This window comes from Ictalurus punctatus, chromosome 17 (assembly GCF_001660625.3).
Source record: "Ictalurus punctatus breed USDA103 chromosome 17, Coco_2.0, whole genome shotgun sequence".
NCBI classification, from domain to species: domain Eukaryota; kingdom Metazoa; phylum Chordata; class Actinopteri; order Siluriformes; family Ictaluridae; genus Ictalurus; species Ictalurus punctatus.
In genome coordinates, this window is record NC_030432.2 from 17,949,123 (window position 1) to 17,968,000 (window position 18,878).

Here is an 18,878-nt window from a genome sequence, read left to right on the forward strand (position 1 = left end):
TAGACGCTAGAGCGCGTGCGTTGCCCGTTCGATGTTTGTGATTGGTCCGAAAGTCTTCGCGCGAGAGAACGAGGCGCACGCGACCTCGCCGGGTCTAAACTGCGCTGTTTGACGTTGCGGAAGGATTTTTTTTGGCTAACAGGTCGTTAGCAGTTCTTCTGGGCAGACATGGCGACGGCTTTGCAGCAAGTGTTGGAGAGGAATGAGATAAGCAGACTGACCAAAGCCGCTCAGAACAAACTCGAGAGGTTTCTCACGGGGAAGCAGACGGAGTTGGAGGCGCTCAGGACAAGCCATGAAAGCTATAAAGCGGACTGCGGTGAGCAGCGGGCTAGGCTAGGCTAAGCTAACTGGCCGAAAGTCGGGTATAATTAGTTGAAGTTGGTTAGAGTGGAGCAGTGAGAGGATTCACAGCGCGGTTTAACGTGAAAGTGAAAGTGTAGCGAGTGCAGAGTTAACAGCAAAACGTGTAAATAATAGAAGAAGAAGAATATCTTGTGTTCATTACACCAATGTGTGCAAGCTGCATGGCGCCACATTGAACACAATGGCTGTTTTGACAACACAGAGCTAAGACTTAAATCACACGAATCATATGATAGCACTACGTACTGATCCTGAACAGAAAGACAGACAGAAATATAGAACTGCTTTATTGATCCCCCGAGGGGAAATGTGGGTGCTAGACAAAGCTATAACATTCAGCATATTATTTAACATTTAACACAGTGCAAAGATAATTTCAGATTAACATGTTTAAGGTGTATCTAAATAGCCCTAATGTGCCTTGTTCATCGTGTAACAACTTATATGAAGTCATATTTCCTGATGAATAATTCCCAGACTCACTCTCTCACTCAGTCTTGGTAACTCTACAGAGAAAAGTAGCTAAAAGCGCACACACCAAAAAAAAAAAAAAAAGTTGCTTGGTGATGTCATAACGCCATAATCTGCATATTCATGGTTTTATCATGAATATGCATATTACAAATTAGAGTTTAATACGAAGCAAGATTTTCTTAGAATAAATGACAATAGGATAGAGTTTTATCTGAAAAGTTGAACGATCTGAATCATAGATTATAACTATAATCGTCTTTCATCTTTGGTCGTGGCACCACAAAGTAATCGTTTACGTGTCTACTGTGGTAAAATATTACACCTTATTTCAACAACACAAACAGAAGGAAGCAGCTGTAGTGTGTAGTTGTGAAATGGATATGATGGAAACTGTTACAGGATGGAAAAACATGCTTTTAATACCTGGAAGTATATCCAAGATAAGTACTTATGGGTTGGGATAAACAACTGGGATGAGTGATCACTCGACGGACATATCGGCTGGACGAATTCGGGCTTTACACAATGACGGCAAGTCGAGTTTACTGCTATCTCAACTCATACAGTCGTAGCTAAAAAATATGGGCACCCCTGCATTTCTGTGAGATAATGCACTACTTCTCCCAGAACATTGTTGCAGTTACAAATGCTTTGGTATTCTTGGGTTTATTTCTTTTGTTTGCATTGGAACAACACAAAAAATAAAGCAGAGAGAGAGAGAGAAAAGACCAATCTGAGACATTCCACACAGAACTCCAAAAATGGGCTGGATGAAATTATTGGCACCTTTTAAAAAATCTTTAGAAATAATTATATTCCAAGCATGTGATGCTCCTTTTCATTTGTAATTAAACTCACCTGTGGCAATTCACAGGTGCTGGCAATATAGAAATCACACCTGCTGTCAGTTAAAATGGCCTGTACCACACTGAGCATGGACAAAATAAAGAAGAGCAAAGAGTTGTCTGAGGATTTGAGAACCAAAATTTTGGAAAAGCATGGACAGTCTGAAGGCTGCATGTCCATCTCCAGAGATTTTAATGTTCCTGTGTCCACTGTGCGCAACATTGTCAAGAAGTTTACAGCCCATGGTGCTGTAGCTGATCTCCCTGGAAGTGGACGAAAGAGAAAAACTGGCGAAAGATTGCGACGAAGGATTGTTGGAATAGTGGATAAAGAACCTCGACTTGTAAACAAATGCAAGCTGACCTGCAGACACAGGGTACATCAGTGTTGGCTCGCGCTATCTGTCACCTTCTGAATGAAACGGGACGCTATGGTTGGAAACCCAGGAGGGACCCCGCTGCTGACACAGAAACATATAAAAGCCAGATTGGAATTTGCAAAAACTTACCTGAGGAAGGCAAAATCCTTCTGGGAGAATGTCCTGTGGACAGATGAGACTATAATAGAGCTTTTTGTAAAAAGCACATCATTCTTCTGTTTTCAGAAAATGAAATGAGGCCTTCAGAGAAAAGAACATGGGTCCTACAGTCAAATGGTGGAGGTTCACTGATGTTTTGGGGTTACTTTGCTGCTTCAGGCACTGGATGTCTTGACTGTGTCTAGGTCATTATGAAATCTGAAGTCTACCAAAGAACTCTGGGGTGCAATGTAGGGCCCAGTGCCAGAAAGCTGGGTCTCCGTCAGAAGTCATGGGTCGTACACCAGGACAGTGACCCAAAGCATACTTCAAAAATCACCCAAAAATTGTTTAAGACAAAGTGCTGGACAGTTCTGAAGTGGCCAGCAATAAATCCAGATCTGAATCCCATAGAGCACCTGTGGAAAGATCTCAAAACAGCAGTTGGGTGAAGGAACCTGTCAAATCTGAAAGGCTTGGAGCAGTTGGCAAAAGAAGAGTGGTCCCAAATTCCAGTAGAGTGGTGTAAGAAACTCACTGATGGTTACAGGACGCGATTTATTTGTTATTTTTTTCAAAGTGTGTGCTATCAAATATTAAGTTGAGGGTGTCAATAATTTTGTCCAGTCCATTTGTGGAGTTGTGTCTGGAATGTCTCAGATTTGTCCCCCCCCGCTTCTTTTTGTGTTGTTCAAATGTAAACAAAAGAAACATGAGAATACCTAAGCATTTGTAACTGTAACAGTTTTTTGGGAGAAGTAGTGCATTACCTGACAGAAATGCAGGGGTGCCTATATTTTTGGCCATGACTGTACAACCAACAGCTGAGAAGTGAGCTGGAGAGCTGTATCAATTTTAATCTAGTTCATCTCTGGTCAAAAAGTCACTAGATTTGTCGCTGGTCTCTTAAAAAATAATAATAAATAATAATATTGATAAAGGAGTCTATAAAGTTGACTCTAGTGACAGATCCCCAAGTTGGCAACTGTGTACTCAGACAGTTTCAGTAACTATCCCAGTTGGGTTGGCGTTGGATGCCGGGGAAATTCCCACGCTATTCTGCGCGTTTAATCATAAGCATGTGTGGTTCAACTTTACTGCTTTTATCTACAGCTCTAAAGCCGTACAGCTGGACTGCACATCTGTATGACTTAACGTACAGGATAGAAATATAAATCGTTACATAAATTCATCACACATTACATAATCAGTGCTTGCTTGTTGTCATGATTGTAACATAACGTGTGTGTGTGTGTGTGTGTGCGCAGAGCAACAATCGGCCAGCACCGAAAAGAAAATATTGGAGCTGCAGGAACAGCTTGTGTCCAACAGTAAAGAATGTGAGACTCTTAAGGAAGAGAACGGCCGACTCGGTGAGCGAACGCAGCTTCTCGACAGTTTACGCTGCTTCTTTTTCCCTGTTTGCTGCTTCAGAACTAAAGAAGAGACACCTCCTGTCACGGGGTGTGGGAGTTTAGTAATGAACATCCTAAAAATAATAACAACCCTGAAGTTGTGTTTGTTGTTCGTAAACATATTTTACTGCACAAAGCAAATCTTTAAGCCATAAGATGTTGTAATATAATCATACAGCAGTTATATGCAAGATGAAAGATATGACCTTATTGTGTTTTTAGCATCCATGTTATCTACAGTCACTCTATTGACCCGATTAAACCATGAGTTCGGTCAGATTATGGTGTAATGCTACTAGATGATTGTGTTAATCCAGTAACGATCATCCGGTCATTCTGTTTAGCTGAAGAACTCAAGAAACTAAGAGCAGCTGATGATGAAGAAGAAACATTGCAGCAGGTACGGCTTTTGATGAATGTTTATGCACAGGTGTTTGTGTTACAAAGTGCTTCATTTTGAAAGTTTTGACCTAGGGAAGAAAGCTTTTCATGTGACTGTTATTCCCATGCTTTCACATAAGCAGTCTAATTTGTTTGGCTAGAGATCTTCTCAGATCGACATTTCTGTATTATAAATTTTTTGTTCTAATATTTTGATTCACTGGATTTTTGACTTCCATGAGCTGTAAGCTGTAATCATTAAGATTAAAACAGAAAAAGGCTTGAAATATTTCCCCTTTGTGTAATGAATCGGGAAGATTTAAAAGTTACACTTTCCACGATATACATTTTATGAGCTGCACCTGTAGGAAATGACTAGCAATTTTCTAGTTGTGTAGAATCGGACCAACAGAGTCATTTCTACTGAAGAATTCTCTGCAAAACTCCTTTAATAAAAAGCTGGCCTTTTCAGGATAAACCTCCAAAAGCCAAATATGAGATCGAGGCAGAAAACAGACAGCTGTCCCGCTTGCTGGAGAAGAAATCACAAGAGATTGAAAATCTCACTGGTAATCTAAGTGTTTATTCTGCTACATGTGATTTAAGCTTAATATGTGATCATTTTCTAGTGGTATAGTCAAGATTATTTTACATGAATTAATTCTGTGAGCGTGTAACTTGGTTTGTCTGCAGAGGAGCTTAAGTGTGTCAGTGAGAGACTGGAGGAAACCAGCTCAGTGAAGATGGAGCTTCAGCTGAAACTGGATGAGCTCCAGTCCTCTGATGTCTCTATTCAGGTAAACACAATCACTCTTCTCATGTATAATACGCTGTTCATTAAAGGTGTTCTTCACACATGTGTGTAACTCATGCTTTTACTCAGCATTCTGTAGAAGTCCTGATATCTTCAAGAGTTTGTATTAATAGCGTTGTGCTTGAGCAGGTTGAAAAATGAGATAAAATGGAAAGTTGGAATTTTGAAATTTGGCACACATGAATAAATTACTTTTAATTGTTATCTTGTAACATGTTATGCCCACTTAAGAGGTTGTTTTTGCGTTCCCATTTTTCTGTGTTGAATGGGCATTTTGTGAAGTTGTACTGATTGTCTTTAAACGTAATAGCCTGGTTTCGGTTTTAGCTGAATGTTTGATATTTGTAGGTTATATTATATTAAGTTAATTTATGCGCTTGAAGTTTAGTACGAGTTCTGTGTTTGTCCCGTTGCAGCAACGGGAAAAGAGGATGGAGCAAGAGAAGGAGCTTCTTCAGAACCAGAACACGTGGCTGAACTCTGAGCTGAAAAGCAAAACGGATGAGCTTCTCACAGTGACGAAAGTGAAGGGCATAGAGATCCTGCAGCTTAAGTGCACTTTGGAGAGCACGACCGATGAGGTACAGTACCCTTGCCGTACCCACCACTACAGTTCTGCATCACGTTGTAGTTTGTCAGACACCATCTGGCTTTAACTCCTGCAACTGCCTTTGTTTCCAGGTGACCAGGCTTCAGGAGGAAGTCAACAGGCTCAAGAGAACAAGTGAAAACCTGCAGAAGACCACAGAGAACTTGCTGGCCAAACTGAAGGAGGTCAGTCACTCTAGCTGTAAATAGTTTTGGTCACACTGGACTTTATTTATCAAAATGTACAAAAAATGTAATTATTCTACAAATATATCTCAAATCTGATCACTCAGAAGGTTTTCCATAACAGCAGCTCTGACCAGCAGTGCCAGCTGCAAGACAAAAAACGGGTTAATATTAATGTGCTCGTTTTTATACACAATCATTTCTGTTGTTTCTTTATACCTTGCACGGGAAATTGCATTTTTTTTGTGCTAAAATTATTTAGCATTTTTGGATGAAATCTCCATTATCACTGTTGGAAAATAAAGGGGTGGTGTCTATAGCTGCTATAACATAAGTGATAACAGGATCTAACATGTTCGTATACGTTCCACAGCATTAAATGAAACGGATAAAAAGTATGATGCATGTTTCTTTAATAAATATAAAATTGGAATCAATGGCAAATCGCTGTGGTATAGGTTATGTTGTTATCAGAAACTAACCATCTTATTTTATTCCTTACTTGAAAAGTGTGCATAAGCAAATTTTGCAGGAGGTGGTAATATCAATATAATGGTAATAAAATTAGTATTTATTGACGTCTGTATGATCAATCTCGCTTCTGGTTATACAATGTAAATTTGAACTTTCTGTTATAACAACCATGTTTTATTGACGTATTAATAAGCTGTTTATTAGTTGTTATTGCTCTAATCATTGAACATTAATAATATATCCATATATAGCTATGATGGATAATGAAAATTCTCTGCTTCCCTCTGCATGCCATGATGTTTAAATGCAGTCTTATCGCCAGTCAGGGTGCTCATTTTTACTAACAATTAATTAACTTGATCTTCTCCCTCTTTTTCTCCTCACCTCAGGAGAAAGATCAGCGCATTGCCATTGAGGAAAAATATCGCAATGAGCTGAATGCCAACATGAGACTCTGCAATTTATACAAGGTCAGATAATCTAAAAATAGTCTTGATAGAATTTTTTTATGGCTAACGTAAAAGTTTTATAGGTATGTTTACTGCAGTATTATAGGTATTTTTAAAATAACTTTCTCAAGTCATGGTCTGAAGCAATGTTAAGCAATTTAGCTAACATATAATATTACTTAGTGCTTTATTATAGCATTTCATCATAGCTGCTATAGAGCTGGTATCAAGGTATCTTTAAGGAAGATGACGTTTAATGCTTTCTTTTAATTATATATGAAAAATAAATCGGTGTACTACAGATCATGTAAAAGCCCCTGAGATTGAATTACTTTCACTACTTGATGTTCGGGATAAAATAAGTGCATCAAGTTGAGGAACAAAATATTACAACTTCAGATTTGATCCGCTTCTGTTCATTTCTATAGTCTTCCATAGTTTAACATGAGTGCTTCTCGTTAATTCCAACTGGCCACAAGTCTGGAGCTGTAGGGTTATTGTTCAGTTTGTGTTTACTATTGAGATTGATATGATCTCTTCAGATCGGTGCTCTAAAACAACTAAGACTCGATCACTGTGCAGTTTTTTAAAGAACTCCTGAATTGGTTGTGGGTGGTAGCTAGTTTGCTGAGAAGACCGAGATTAAAAATGCTTAGGGAGAAAGTCGTTCCACAAACAGCGTGCTGGCTAGTGATATCACAAACACTTCAGACTGAAAACATTGTCCATGTTGAAGGTTGAGTGTTTAATAACTGATCGACACGTGCTCGTTCCATAATTAATTTGGCCTGCTGGGAGTTGTGTGATGGAGTGTGCGGTGTCTTATGTTCTGAGACTCTCGTCCTGTACAGAGCGCAGCAGCCGACTCTGAGGCCAAGAACGCAGAACTCAACAGAGGTGTGGAGGAGCTTAACAAACTGCTAAAGAAGGCAGTGGAAAGTATGAGCATTTTGTCTACAATACGGAACAAATACGAAGGCTGTTCATGTTTTATAGCATTTTCATAAGCAGTATCTGTATATTGAAGTGTATCTTGCCAACAGCTAGCAAAATTTCTGAGAAGAAACTCTCTGAGCTGGAAGGCTCCCAGGGTAAAGTGGAGGCTGAGCTGCAGGAGAAGATTAGAAATCTGGAGAAAGAGGTGGAGAATGCCAACACACACCTCGCAGACTTCAAGCGGAGAGGTGCAGTGCTTCATCATTCTGATACGGGCTTAAAATTAATACAGGCAAACAGTATTACCCTAAATGAATGCTGTTTAACCCTTTGAAGTCTTAAAAAGAATTTAAATGTTTTGCCATAGATTTTATTTTTTTGTGTTAAACCACCTTAAAAAATGTTTTTAACTTAAGTGTTTGGTATAATTTTTTCAGCTTCATAACTTCAGCTTTAAGAATATTTTATTATTTTTTAAATATGAGATATTGTATCGATGTAAGTGCTTCCACAACCCACAAATAAGATTAAAACACCTATTAAAAACTAAAAATTTTTATTTAATAAATTAGGAAAACAAGCTAAATGAAATGTGTTTTCCCCAACAGCATAAATGTTATATATAAACTTTAGAAGTGAAAAGCAAATAACTCTATTGAACTATTTACAAATGAAACTGATTAGTCACAGGCGTTTTATCATTCTGGTCAGGGTTTCCTTTTATCCTTCTGGTCAGTCCACCATGAATGCAAAATATAAATTTTAAATTTGAGAAACGAGAAACTCTAGTGAACTATTTACAAGTAAAACAGATCAGTCACAGGCATTTTTATTTCAGTCTGTGCAGTACTCCAATATCAGTGTCCTTTTAGCTGTGCCATTTTTCAAAGCGGTTCCTGTCCTCAAAGAGGCACAGTGCCACACCAGTCCTTGTCCATCAGCGCTGTATAGACATAAGAATAGAAAAAAAAAAAATAGTTTAGCAATAATTGAGTCTTTATTAGTCACGTATACATTACAGCACAGTGACATTCTTTTCTTCACATACCCCAGCATGTCGGGAATCTGGGGTCCGAGCGCAAGGTCAGCCATGATGCAACGCCCCTGGAGGAGAGAGGGTTAAGGGCCTTGCTCAAGGGCCCAACAGATTTTTAACATAATATAATATAATATAATATAATGCAATGCTTATATAAAAAAAAGAAACTATTTGTTTTCTTTATATTTGCCCAGGAGCTACAATACAAATGTTTGTCTCAATAACACCATTTGTACATAAATAGTTTGTACTATAGTTATACTACTAGTTTATACTATAGTTATACTAACCCTAACCCCAAGTCTATATAAAACAGTGAATGTTGTAATTGAATTGAAATCAAAATGAAATCATAATCCGTATCCCGTCTTTTACCCGAGTCTGATGATTACGTCAGCGAGCGAGAGAGAGAGAGAACAGCGTCAGAAACCTTGTACTCATGTCTGATATTAAAGTAAAACATTAAAGAAAGAAAAAAAGCATTTTTGCCAAAACGGCCTTGAAGTGAGTTTGTGTTTTTGTATTGAGCAGAAAGCAATGAAGTGTGTTGTTTCTGGACAGGAGTTCCTGCTCTCACTGAAGAGGACCTGACCAAGTTGTCTCCAACTGCAGCTGTAGTGGCCAAGATCGTGAAACCTGGCATGAAGCTTATGGAGGTAGGACAAAAAGCTTTTATTTTCAGGATCTGCTCTTAAACTTCTCAACAGTGTTTCCATTGACTCAGTCAAAAAGTGACACACTTTGTAGGCATTAATAATAATAATAATAATAATAATAATAATAATAAGTTTTACATCTTGTAATTTCTTGGACATTATTCACACGATGATTAAACACATGCTTGTATTATTAATTATTAATATTTATCCTTTCTGGGGTCTGTGTTCTCTTTCTGCTGTTTTAGAAATCGTTTTGCGATCTCCTTTGAGACTGACTACCTAAATAAAAGAGAACCTTAACAAAAAAGAACTGAACAGAATCAAATTGTGATAGTTCAATAGGAACTTTCAAAATGGCCACTGCCCTAGTCAGAGAACTAACGATAGACGAATTCTCGAATTTGGGTGGGGACATGACCGGGTGATGATTGACGAACTGTTGTCTGCTCCCTGCTAGCTGTATAACGCATTTGTGGAGTCTCAGGACCACTTGCAACTGGAGAAGATGGAGAACCGACGCATTAACAAGGCCCTGAATGAGGTCCGATCAGAGGTGGAGCGCAAGACGTCTATAATGAAGAGGCAGCGGGAGGAGCATGATAATACCCAGAAGTCCATGAACAGCCTCAGCTTAAAACTAGAGCAAACCGTGAAGGTATGTCGGGATGTGTATGCAGGTAGAGCCAAAAGTGTTGAGTCTACTACCAAGAGCTGTTTTTTATTTATTTATTTATTTATTTTATTAAATTATTAAAATGTGTACGAAAAGTGAATCATTCAGTATTTCATCATTCATGCAGAACTCAATATTAAGAGTTGAGGCAGTAGTTGAAGCAGACTTTTTGACAGGTAGTGAAGGAAGGAGCTAAATTTGCCATTGGTCTCAGACTGTATAGAATGAGGTTCTTAAATTTAGCTTTTAAAATTATTTGGACTGGAGTTCCTATAAAATCCATATCTGTCTGAATAAGGACTTAAAATACCTTGACTTTGAGGTGTGACATATGAAACGTGCCATCATTTTAAAATGTATTGATGTTTTATGATGATTTTGGAACAACATGCCATCATTTGCTGTAAAGATATCACTGAAATTATATTTCCTCATTAAGGCTGCAAAAATTCACAAATCCCTAGTAAAAGCATGATAAATTAGTGTAAAATTAACACTTTTTTTTTTTTTTTTTTTTGTATAAACACTGGGTGAAAGTTCATCCGCTAACATTTCTTTGCCAGGATATGAACAAACTACAGGAAGAAACTAATGAGGTGAATAAGCGAGCCTCATTGCTGGAGAAGGAAAATCAGAGGGCAAGGAAACAGATAGCAGACTTGTCTCAGCAGGTACTGTTGGCTGATTACATTTTTCCCTCAGTTGCCACCCTTAGAAAATCTATGTAGAAAGCCTATTTCTTCTGCACAAATATGGTATCCTGCGACAGGTGCGTGTGTTGCTGGTGGAGCTGGAGGAGGCACGAGGGACCAAAGTGGTGCGGGAGGAGGTGAGCCCTGCTGTAAGCAGCAGCTCTGAGGTTCAAGGCCTACGCCAAGTGGCATTCCGCAGTGTGGAAGAGCTCCAGCAGCAAAACCAGAACTTCCTGATCCAGATTCGAGAGCTGGAGGAGCAGCATGAGAAGAGCACAACTGAGGCCAAGCTTGCTAGGTACTCCTTCCAACTGAACAACCTAGACTGAATGTTAATATCCACTTCAAACCTCATTTTTATATCCGTCCAAACACCAAGCTCAGCCTCTGTTTGAGCAGTGTTATATTTCGCTCACTCAGATGCAGGATGTTTAATAAAACACTAGTTTGAGATGCCAACATTAAAAAAAACAAAACACATTTTATTGTATTTTCCGTGGGAAATTAAGCTAATTGTAGGTAAAGACTACATAGTTCTAATGAATATGAATAATTTAATTGTGACACAATCTTAATTGGTTATTTGTTTTCATTGTGTTTTAACAATTATCACGATCAGGGTTGATTTTGAAAAATGAGCATTGCATTATTAGCTTTGTATTCTATCAGTCTGTTAAATTATCACAGGAGCTGGAGTTATATTTCATGTTCTAACACACGTGCAGGCAGGCAGAGTTCGAGCAGAAACTGGAGAAGGCACAGAAGGAGTTGGAGCTCTTGAAGGAGCAGAGGAACCAGCAGAAGCAGGTGGCTGACTCGTCCATGAGGCAGAGAGACATGTACCGCATCCTGTTGCAGATGGCCGGGGTCGACCTTCCTCCACAGGGTGAGCTCGCAGTAGTAGTGTGGGACGAGATCCAAAACTACAATGTTGGATTTATTGATTAGCAAGCAAACTGGTTGAATTGAACCTGGTCCTGGAAATCCTAGAAAAGAAAGAGTCTTGGGACAATGAAAATATCTTTTACCAAATCTGGAAATGTTAGCCCCAGTATCATCACGTTTTAAAGTAGCTTTGTTGCTTAACAAAATATTCATAAAAATGATGTGCAGGAGCTTTACAGATTTTTCATTCATTTCTTTATTTAACCAAGTTAAAAAACTCATTGAGGTTAAACATCTCTTTTACAAGAGTGACCTGGCCAAGAGGCAGCAACAAATAACATACAATTTTACATCAAAACACAAAACAACACAATCAAGGATCACAACAACAATGTACTAGTGGATAAAACCACGAATAGACTTCTAGATAAAACAGTACCGGTTAAAACTTCTCCACGTATACACAGATGGTAAGTCAGCCTAATCATATAACATGCAACGATGTGTTTGATAGCTACAACCAGTAATAAAATGAAGCAGGATTTACAGTGTAAAATTATCTCTGGTCTAAATCATCTAAATGTTTTACATTTACATTACTGTGCTAGATTTATTCACGAAATCAATTTGTGATGCAAAAATGTGCTCATGGACCTTTTGAGTTTGAAATTATGGAAAAGTTATGTTTTTTTTCTGGTACGACTGTGTGGGAATGCTTTTATCAGCCAGCTTGGATTTGTATTAGTTCTAATGCCACAGCCTGGTGTGTTGTCGAAGAAGTAAATAAAATGTTTAAAAAGTGTCATTAATCTATTCACCATTGAGTCTACTTTTGTAGCCATTCACCTTACTGGTTAACCTTGTTGAAAGTTCCAGCACATTTTGCAGTCTTTTGCATTGAAATGTTTTTGTATACATGTTTATTTTAAGCAAGTGGATTTTTTTTTTGGGTGTTTCAGGCTCAGAGGGTGGCTCCGAGTCCTCTACCCCGAGCAAACCTGTGGCCACACCCACTCGATCCACTACAAGCCAGTCTGTAGCTTCAGAGGTGGCCCAGGTCATACAGACTAAAGTGGCTTTCAAGCAGGTCAGTCCCACAGCTCTACACAGAAGCTTTACACTCAGCCTTCCTTTACATTTTGCAACGCATAATCTTGCTAATAATGACTCGAACACTCTGGCTATTTTGATTCGAGTGATCGATTTGTGTTAACTGGTGCATTTTTTTCCATGTTAAGTATTAATGTACAGGAGTAACGAACTTTGGGTGTCATGAAGTGGAAATTGTTCGTGGGAAGTAGGGCTGCAACTAATAATTATTTTCACAATTGATTAGTTGGCAAATTATTTTTTTGATTAATCGAATGGGGGCAAACTTGCAGGTTAGTAAAAAACTAATATTTTATCCATCAATGCAAAACTTGAACTTGTCTACCACTTATAGGTTTTTGCAAAGGATCCTTTCGTTTGTAAATAAATTAAAAATAAATCCATCAATGAACAATCGTCAGCTCAGCTAACATGATATTTGCGAATAACCAAATTGATTAATTTTAAAACATCTCATTTGAATATGTTTTGGTATATTTAACAAAAAATATATACGTAATATTATTTAAACATTTCCTACAGAAAGTCGATTTCCTAATCGATAATGAGATTCGTTGACAGCGATTTTCATAATCGATTATTATCGATTATATTGATTAGATGTTGCCGCTCCAGTGAGAAGTTCCTAAACTGATGTGGATCCAGATGTTAACATTATGAAATTCAGTTTCGTTGATGTTTAGTTTTGATCACTTTCATATGAATAAACTCTACTATTGCTTTCCCGTAGCTAAATGAAGCTTTTGCAACATACAAGAAGGAGAAGGCAGAGAACGACAAGCTTCTGAATGAGCAGAATGAACGCCTGCAGGGTCAGGTGTCTGACCTAATTTCCCAGAAGGCCAAGCTCTCCTCTCAGCTCGAATTTGCCAATAAAAGGTGAATGGGGCTGCTTTTCCTGTGACCAGGAATGCACAGAATGTCTTTGTTTGATGCCTCGGGCCTAGTTTACACTAACGCAGGCAAATTTGGAAAGAAATGTCTTATTAATTATACAATGAAACAGCAGGGGAAAAAAATAAAAAAATTTAAAGCAAAGTTATTGTGAATTATGAAATGGGGGAAGTTATTGTGAAGCATTATTCTATAATGCAGATTTTTATTTCATATTTGACTGCTTTGTATAGTATAAAAATGTCACTGGAGCATGCACGAAAGCATGTTTGTCAAAAGAAATGAAAATGGTGGAAATGTCGGGTTGACGGGTCACATGCCGTTTTTTTTCTTTATTGTCATACTTTGGGAAATGGTCTGAAAATGCTAGTGTAGCCAGAACATAAAAGCAGCGTTTTTAAAATGACTTGCGTTGGGGTGAACTAGACCTCGGCTAACACTTCACTTAACTGTAACAGCAACTGTAGCTTGGCTATGGTCATAAAGTACAGGCAGCTAAAATAAGCTTTCAGGACTTCACACCTGTATATCAGACAGGCGATATCCCAAAGGTTTCATGCATTTTTAATCTTAAGAACCATTATATTATTATATTACAATAAATCTAGTTCTAAATGGTTTAATGTGACCTATTAGCTGCCATGACTTAACCGCTCATTGTGCTGACTTGCAGGTATGAGATGTTTCAGGAAAATCTTAACAGCTACAGGAGAGAGATCAACTCCCAGCGGGAGAAGATTCAGAAGCTCTCTGCCACATCTCAGAAATATGAGCAGATAATCCTCACCATGACACAGGATCTGAGGGAAGCCAACGAGAAACTAGCGGTATCTGAGGTGTGTCTGAGGGCTGTGTTCAGTTTAATGTTTTCGTGTTTGATGCTGCTGCTGTTTTGCTTGCAGTTAAGGGAACGAGTCAATTCAGTTAGTGTAAGCTGCAAGGCTAGCGGGTAAGGGAATCTTGGGGAAGCATTTTCCAAATAGTCCCATACTTTCCGGAAAAAGACACATTTTTGTTTTGTAATATCGTCAGTTGTACAGAACAGTTTCATAAAGTAGAAATATGAGTTATTTATTTATTTTTTAAAAATATATAGCTACCGGATTGTCTCATAGTGGCAGAAATCTCACAAGCAAATCTGTTTGAGATATTGAGCAAATCAACATCTTTTGAGGTTTCTGTGTTCTGACGTTCAGCTTGCATGTTTCTTCTTAATAAAGTGAGCTGTGTACCTCCAGTGTAAACTTCAAACAAATCTTCGGACACCAGACATCGTCTTGGCTGATAAACTAAATTTTGAATAAGGTGTAGTTTGGAAGTCCTGCTTGGCACTGTTGTTCCCATACAGATTTAATAGAGACAATATTTTTTTTTTTTCAAAAATTAACTAAGTCATAAAGGTTCTTTTTTTTTTTTTGCTTTCTATGTGATTTCTATTAGGGATGTGATGGTGAGGAAATTTTCCCACCATTAATTGACGTGTGACAACACGGAGTGTTTTTCCCTCTCTCTTATGAATGCCCGTGCGGTTGCGTGTATTTCACTTTCGAATTAGCAGCAATTCGGGGGTGGCGAATGTTTGAAAGGTGGGTTCATTATTATTCCTAATGAAAAACACAACAACAAAAAAGTACAATGACAAACTCGCTTATGTGAGAAATAGAACTTTTGAAACAAAATATTCCGCCATCGTCTTGTCATTCAGCTCGCCTCACTCGTGTTAAAAGAAATCTGACTCCTGCTGATCTGTGCTATGACTCTGACTCATTCGACTTATGCTGAATTGAGCAGACGTGTTTAGTTTTTAATTGTAGTGTCCGTTCTCTAACTGAAGTAAATGATTTTTATTACTATAAAAATGCAAAACGGCGATGGGGGTGGTGCTGCGGCAAGTGATGTAATCGGTGTGTGGCACCAACACCGGGAACACAGTCTATCGCAAACAAGCTTATTTTGTAGATAAACGTTTACTCTTTATAGGTGCGGTATGAGAACCTGCGTAAGGAGCGTGACATTTCGAAGCAGGTGGAGAGCCGTCTTAACCAGGAGAAGGAGTCCATCCTGGCTGAGCAGCGTGGACAGAACCTGTTGCTCGCCAACCTAAAGTCCATCCAGGTACTACTCTGATCACAAGTACACACTCAGTGTTGAGTTCTTTTGTGTAAACCCCATGAAGGCGATGACTTGCCGCTCTCTGATGTTCTAGCTAACACTGGAGCGCTCTGAGGCGGACACCAGACAGCGCTATGCTAACCAGATTATGAAGCTGGAGAAGGAGATCGCACAGCTGAAGAAGCGAGTTGAACAGGAAGTGGAACAGAGGCACACTGTGGAACGCAACCAAGATGTAAGCGCGGTTCTCTTCCAGGCGTTTTTCTTTTAAAGTGCTTGTATTTAAACCTGCTCTTTTGAAACAGTGAATCTATTTTGACTTTGATTTTGATTTTGATTCTACAGAGTAGTATCCGGGTCATATTTATTACCAAATCACTAAAATCATTACCGACAGTACGTATACATTCTAGTTCATGTTCATGCATATTCACTAATCTTTGTTTTCTCTGAGAACGTTCGCAGACAGGTTTCTACGCCATTTTCCTAATGTTCATAACAATCGTTATGGACCTTGAGCCTTGGTGTGTTTTTTGTTTTTGTTTTTTGTATTTAATGCAAACAGCTGTGGTGTACCTTTCCTATTACTCTTTCTTCAGTTTTAGTTCCTTTGATTTTAAATGTTCCGTGTTTACATGTCGGTACACATTTACAGTATGCTTGTTTTAATTCCTTTATGGACTTGTCATGATTTAGCTTCAACTGGTGGAGGCTAAGAAGCAGCTGGCAGCTCAGAACTCTCTGCACCAGAAGACCAAGGAGCTCCTGAAGAGCACTGAACAACAGGTTTCCATTCTGAGACAACAGCTGAACAACTCTGAGAATCAGAATAGCAAACAGCCTGTTAAAGCATCATCCAGTGGTAGGTGCTATCGCTTTTTAAGATGTTCACAGTACAGGGGAGCTGCTGTTATTTTTTAAGCTGTTCATAGCAAACTGACACTGAAACCTGTTGCTTTGAGTACTAAATAATGACTGTATTGGCGAGATAATGTGTTTCTGGTTCTCTCTCTCGCTGAAGCTCCTGGTGTTCCTGAGCAGGAAGTAGAGGAGTTGCGTGCACGTCTGCAGCAAACCGAGGACCAGAACTCTGATCTGCAGGAGCGCCTGAAGAGCGCACAGAACAACCTAGAAGAATACAGGACCATGGTGCTTAGCCTGGAAGACTACATCAGCAAGGACAAACAGGTGGGATTGTCTGCTTTTTAGGTAAATCTTAAGTATCTGAGAAGTGTGTCTCTCTCTCTCTCTCTCTCAGGGGCGGGGGGCAGTTCAGTCATGATGAGCAGTCAAATGTGTCTGAAACGTTACTTTTTATAGTAGGGGCTAAATATTGATGGCTGAAAGTACAGTATGTGTGCGTAATATGTCACTACTCAACAAAAGGAATAACGAGATGAATTATTGCAGCTGGTAAAAGGAAAACGAATCAAATTTTTTTTTTTTTTTTTTATATTTGTAATTTCCTGGTAATGATAGGAAGTAAATGACATGACTTTGAAAAAATGCATACCACTATTGAACAAATTTTGTGAGATGAACCCCTAGTTGTTTTTAGACACTTTGTTTTTAAACGTGCACTGTTTAAACACTATTAAAGTTCATTCCACTTGTGCCATCTGACCGGTTCAGGCACTCGAGGAGGCACGCTTATCCATAGAGAACCAACTGAAGGAGGCCCAGGAGCTTAACAGGCAGCTGGAGAACCGGATGGCTGAGGCAGAGAGGGAGAAGCAGGAGCTGCATGAGGAGAAGCTCAAGGCTGTGGAGAATGTGGAGAAACACGTAAGAAAGCAGAATCTCATCCTACGGTGGTAGTTTTTCAACATCTGACCCATTTTCAGGGTTTGGATTTCACATTGTAGTGGCAGCTCTCATGAAGAGTGGAGCAAAATATTGACAATGTATATTTATTTGACTGGTATAGATAAAATGAACAGTTTCTGGTTTTGTCTCTTGTCTCCTGCTGTGTGGCAGGTAAAAGAGCTGAAACATAGTCTGACAGAAATGCAGACAGAACTGCAAGATGCACTACAGAGAGCAACATCCGCTGCAGCCAAGGAGCAAAAAGCCACACAGGAGAGCCAGCAGCAGGTAGGTCTACCAATCATCTCTCAATTTAATTTTATTTACTAATATTGTGTATGGGGGGGGGGGATCTCCTCAACCACCACTAGTGTGTAGAGTCCACTTGGATGATGCGACATCAGATATAGTGTGCCAGAACGTCCACCCCACACCAGCTATTAGTGGAGAGGAAAGAATGATGTAGCCAATCCATGATGGAGGAGGGCCAATGGGGTAATTTCGCCATGACACTGCAGTTATACCCCTTCTCTTTTACGATAAGTGTCCTGGGATTTTTAATGACCACAGAGAGTCAGGACCTCAGTTTAATGTCTCATCCGAAAGATGCTGCTGTTTTTACGGCATAGTGTCCATGTCACTATACTGGGGCATTAGGCCCCACACAGACCACAGGGTGAGCGCCACCTGCTAACAGTGTTTTAACAGCAACCTTAGTTTTTCCCAGGAGTTCTCCCATCCAGATACTGGCCAGGCTCAACCCTGCTTAGCTTCAGTTGGATTTTCAGTATTTTACATTTTCATGAACATTTGGTTTTTACAGATCTTTGAACTAATTTGTTGGCATGTAGGAAAAAAATTACCATGCTGTTGATGTTATGGTACATTTATCAACAGACTGCATAAATGCAGGTTGTGACTGTACAACAGACCGCAATAGTATTTCTAACCTCCTTGTCCTCTTTTTCCAAGGCTAAGCTGGCCATAGAGGCACAGAATAAGTATGAAAGGGAGCTCATGCTGCACGCTGCTGATGTGGAGGCTTTACAGGCTGCTAAGAAACAGGCACAAGAGGCAGCAAAGAGTCTCAAAGAGCTTGAGGAGAAGGTCCAAAAGGCCTCTGCCGAGCTCCAACAGGGCTGTACGGGCTGGGTGCTGCAAGAGAAAAACTTAAAGGTAATAATTGAGATAAAGGGTTAACCTATTAGAAGTAAAGAATGCTTTATAAGTGTTTTTTAATTTCTTGTAAGTGCTTCTATTGATGTCTAGCCATATTTGTGTGAGGTGATGCTACTCACTAGGTTTGCTCAGTCACCCATTTCACACACTGAATCTTAATTTCATTCAGGAGGAGCTGGTGAAACAGGAGCAGCGTCTAGAAGACTTTCAGAAACAGAACAAACTGCTCCATGAACAGATGGAACAGTTGAGTGTTAAAATGGCTGCCGCTGTTCAGGAGCAGGCAGACAGAGAGGGCGTTCTAAACATTTCTTTTAACGAGGAGGACAAAACTCAAGAACAGCTCCTTGAGATCCTCAGGTGAATGTCTTACCTAGTCCTAC

General features: G+C 39.2%; 1 protein-coding gene across 2 annotated transcripts in view; it reads left to right on the forward strand.

Annotated features, from left to right (window-relative positions):
• The first annotated feature begins 54 nt into the window (after positions 1–54).
• The window catches only part of tpra (translocated promoter region a, nuclear basket protein), a 32,956-nt gene continuing 14,132 nt past the window's right edge, over positions 55–18,878 (forward strand). For both annotated transcript variants that reach the window (XM_017491074.3, XM_017491075.3), the window contains exons 1-26: positions 55–319; positions 3,472–3,576; positions 3,963–4,018; positions 4,472–4,568; positions 4,693–4,796; positions 5,230–5,394; positions 5,495–5,587; positions 6,451–6,531; positions 7,362–7,449; positions 7,554–7,694; positions 9,047–9,141; positions 9,602–9,799; positions 10,381–10,488; positions 10,587–10,807; positions 11,235–11,395; positions 12,354–12,481; positions 13,235–13,383; positions 14,072–14,234; positions 15,379–15,513; positions 15,605–15,745; positions 16,207–16,372; positions 16,532–16,698; positions 17,143–17,295; positions 17,488–17,604; positions 18,289–18,492; positions 18,665–18,855. In XM_017491074.3, coding sequence (XP_017346563.1) covers positions 169–319; positions 3,472–3,576; positions 3,963–4,018; positions 4,472–4,568; positions 4,693–4,796; positions 5,230–5,394; positions 5,495–5,587; positions 6,451–6,531; positions 7,362–7,449; positions 7,554–7,694; positions 9,047–9,141; positions 9,602–9,799; positions 10,381–10,488; positions 10,587–10,807; positions 11,235–11,395; positions 12,354–12,481; positions 13,235–13,383; positions 14,072–14,234; positions 15,379–15,513; positions 15,605–15,745; positions 16,207–16,372; positions 16,532–16,698; positions 17,143–17,295; positions 17,488–17,604; positions 18,289–18,492; positions 18,665–18,855 — 3,578 coding nt within the window. In that variant the 5' untranslated portion in view covers positions 55–168. The remainder of the gene's footprint in view (positions 320–3,471; positions 3,577–3,962; positions 4,019–4,471; positions 4,569–4,692; positions 4,797–5,229; positions 5,395–5,494; positions 5,588–6,450; positions 6,532–7,361; positions 7,450–7,553; positions 7,695–9,046; positions 9,142–9,601; positions 9,800–10,380; positions 10,489–10,586; positions 10,808–11,234; positions 11,396–12,353; positions 12,482–13,234; positions 13,384–14,071; positions 14,235–15,378; positions 15,514–15,604; positions 15,746–16,206; positions 16,373–16,531; positions 16,699–17,142; positions 17,296–17,487; positions 17,605–18,288; positions 18,493–18,664; positions 18,856–18,878) is intronic.